This window comes from Morus notabilis, unplaced genomic scaffold (genome assembly GCF_000414095.1).
Source record: "Morus notabilis unplaced genomic scaffold, ASM41409v2 C11436543, whole genome shotgun sequence".
Taxonomy (NCBI): domain Eukaryota; kingdom Viridiplantae; phylum Streptophyta; class Magnoliopsida; order Rosales; family Moraceae; genus Morus; species Morus notabilis.
In genome coordinates this window covers 1-1,753 of record NW_010387332.1, presented here as the reverse complement: position 1 = coordinate 1,753, position 1,753 = coordinate 1, and the positions used below count along the sequence as shown (strand labels likewise).

The 1,753-nt window shown below is 49.7% G+C and overlaps 1 protein-coding gene across 1 annotated transcript; it reads right to left on the bottom strand.

The window, feature by feature from the left end:
- Window positions 1-4: 4 nt before the first annotated feature.
- Window positions 5-1,567, bottom strand: LOC112095234 (T-complex protein 1 subunit delta; the record flags this gene model as incomplete). Its single annotated transcript, XM_024176911.1, has 1 exon — window positions 5-1,567. A coding segment is annotated over exon 1 (1,383 nt), but the record flags the coding sequence as incomplete, so codon positions are not given.
- Between the last annotated feature and the right edge of the window lie 186 nt (window positions 1,568-1,753).

Sequence of the window (1,753 nt, the reverse complement as noted above, 5' to 3'; positions counted from 1 at the left end):
TGTAGGGAATGACCTCAAGCGCCTCCGCAAACGACCTCACACAGTACCCCTCCATTCCGTGGAGCACCTTCGCCCAGGCGCCCAATTGCCGCGACAGCTCAATCTCCGGAGCACCACCACCGGCAATCAAGAACCTCTTACTCACCAAGCACCTAACGACACACAAAGCATCGTGCAAACTCCTCTCAGCCTCAGCGATAACCAGCTGGTTCGACCCTCGAACAAGCACAGTAGTAGTCCTTCCCATATCCTTAATCCCTGTAATCTTCACAATCTTCCCATCTCCCAACGAGACCTCCTCAACAAGATCAGCATGACCCAGCTTCTCAGCACGAAAATGCTCAATATTCGCAATGGGCAAACAGTTCAACGTCTTTGTGATGAACTCAATCTCGTCGCGCTCTACATCCTTAATCACCAAAATCTTGGCTTTGGCAAGATAATGAAGAGACAAATCGGTCACGGCATCTCTCAGAATACTCTTCTGAATCAACAAAACATTACAACCAGTGGCCTTGATCTTCTTAATCATACTTAGAATGTAGTTCCTCTCCTCTTTCAAAATCCTATCCATCTGAGTATAATCAGAAACCACAATGCTCTGTTCGATATCTGTTTTCGGCGGAGAAATCTGGAACTGAATCACCGCGATCTTTGCATTTTCCATCCTGGTTAGCCCTCCGGAGGCGTGACTCACTTTCTTGTCGAACACCAAACCCTTAACGAACTCGGTGTCGTCGATTGTCCCGCCGAGCTTCTTCACAATCTTAATGTCCCTCAGATCGACCAAATCCGGCTTCGAGGGGTCTACAACCGAAAGGACAGCATCGACGGCAAGGGGCGCAAGCAAAGTCGAATACTGGCTAACGACCTTGCTGTTGAGTGAGGTGCTTGCGGACTTAACAAGCGAGTCACGATCGGAGAGCTCAACAGGGACGGCCATGGCGGTTAACACATCGACGGCCTTGATCGCTGCCTTGTGGAGGGAGTCGGAGATGACGGTCGGGTGAATGCCGTGGGATAGAAGGGAGAGGCACTGCTTGAGGAGGGCACCGGCGATGACGACGACGGTGGTGGTGCCGTCCCCGGCGGCGGAATCTTGGGATTTGGAGAGCTCAACGAGCATCTTGGCGGCGGGCTGGAGGACCTCCATGCGGTTGAGGATGGTGGCGCCGTCGTTTGTGATGATGACATCGCCGTTGGCGGCGGAGATCATCTTGTCCATGCCCTTGGGGCCGAGACTGGTGCGGACGGCATCGGCGACGGCGCGGGCGGCGATGATGTTGGCCTGGCGGATGTCCTCCTTGCGCTTGTTGTCAACGTAGGATTCGGTCTTGGAGGAGGACGATCGGGCTTTGGGAATGACTGCTGGTGCCACTGCCGCCATGGATGAGGAGCGAGAAAGAAACCCTAGGGATTTAGAAGAGAGAAAGATGTGAAAAAGAGTTGATTTGGTGAACAGTATGAGAAAGGATTGAAGAAGAAGAAGAAGAAGAAGGGTTTCAGAAATGAGCCCTAGACTAGAGAGAGAGAGAGTTGTGAAGAGACTAGAGAGCGGCTCTGAAAGAAAGAGAGCGGGAGAGAGGGAGTTCGAGAGAGTTCAGAAAATGACGGTAATGTCCTTCTGGCTTCTTAGGGCTCGCTGTTTCGAATTTTTTAATTCGACTTAAAGATATATTTTTATGTAAAATTTTTTTATTGTATTAAAAAAATTAAATGTGATTATTTTTAAAAAAAATTTATTATAATAAAA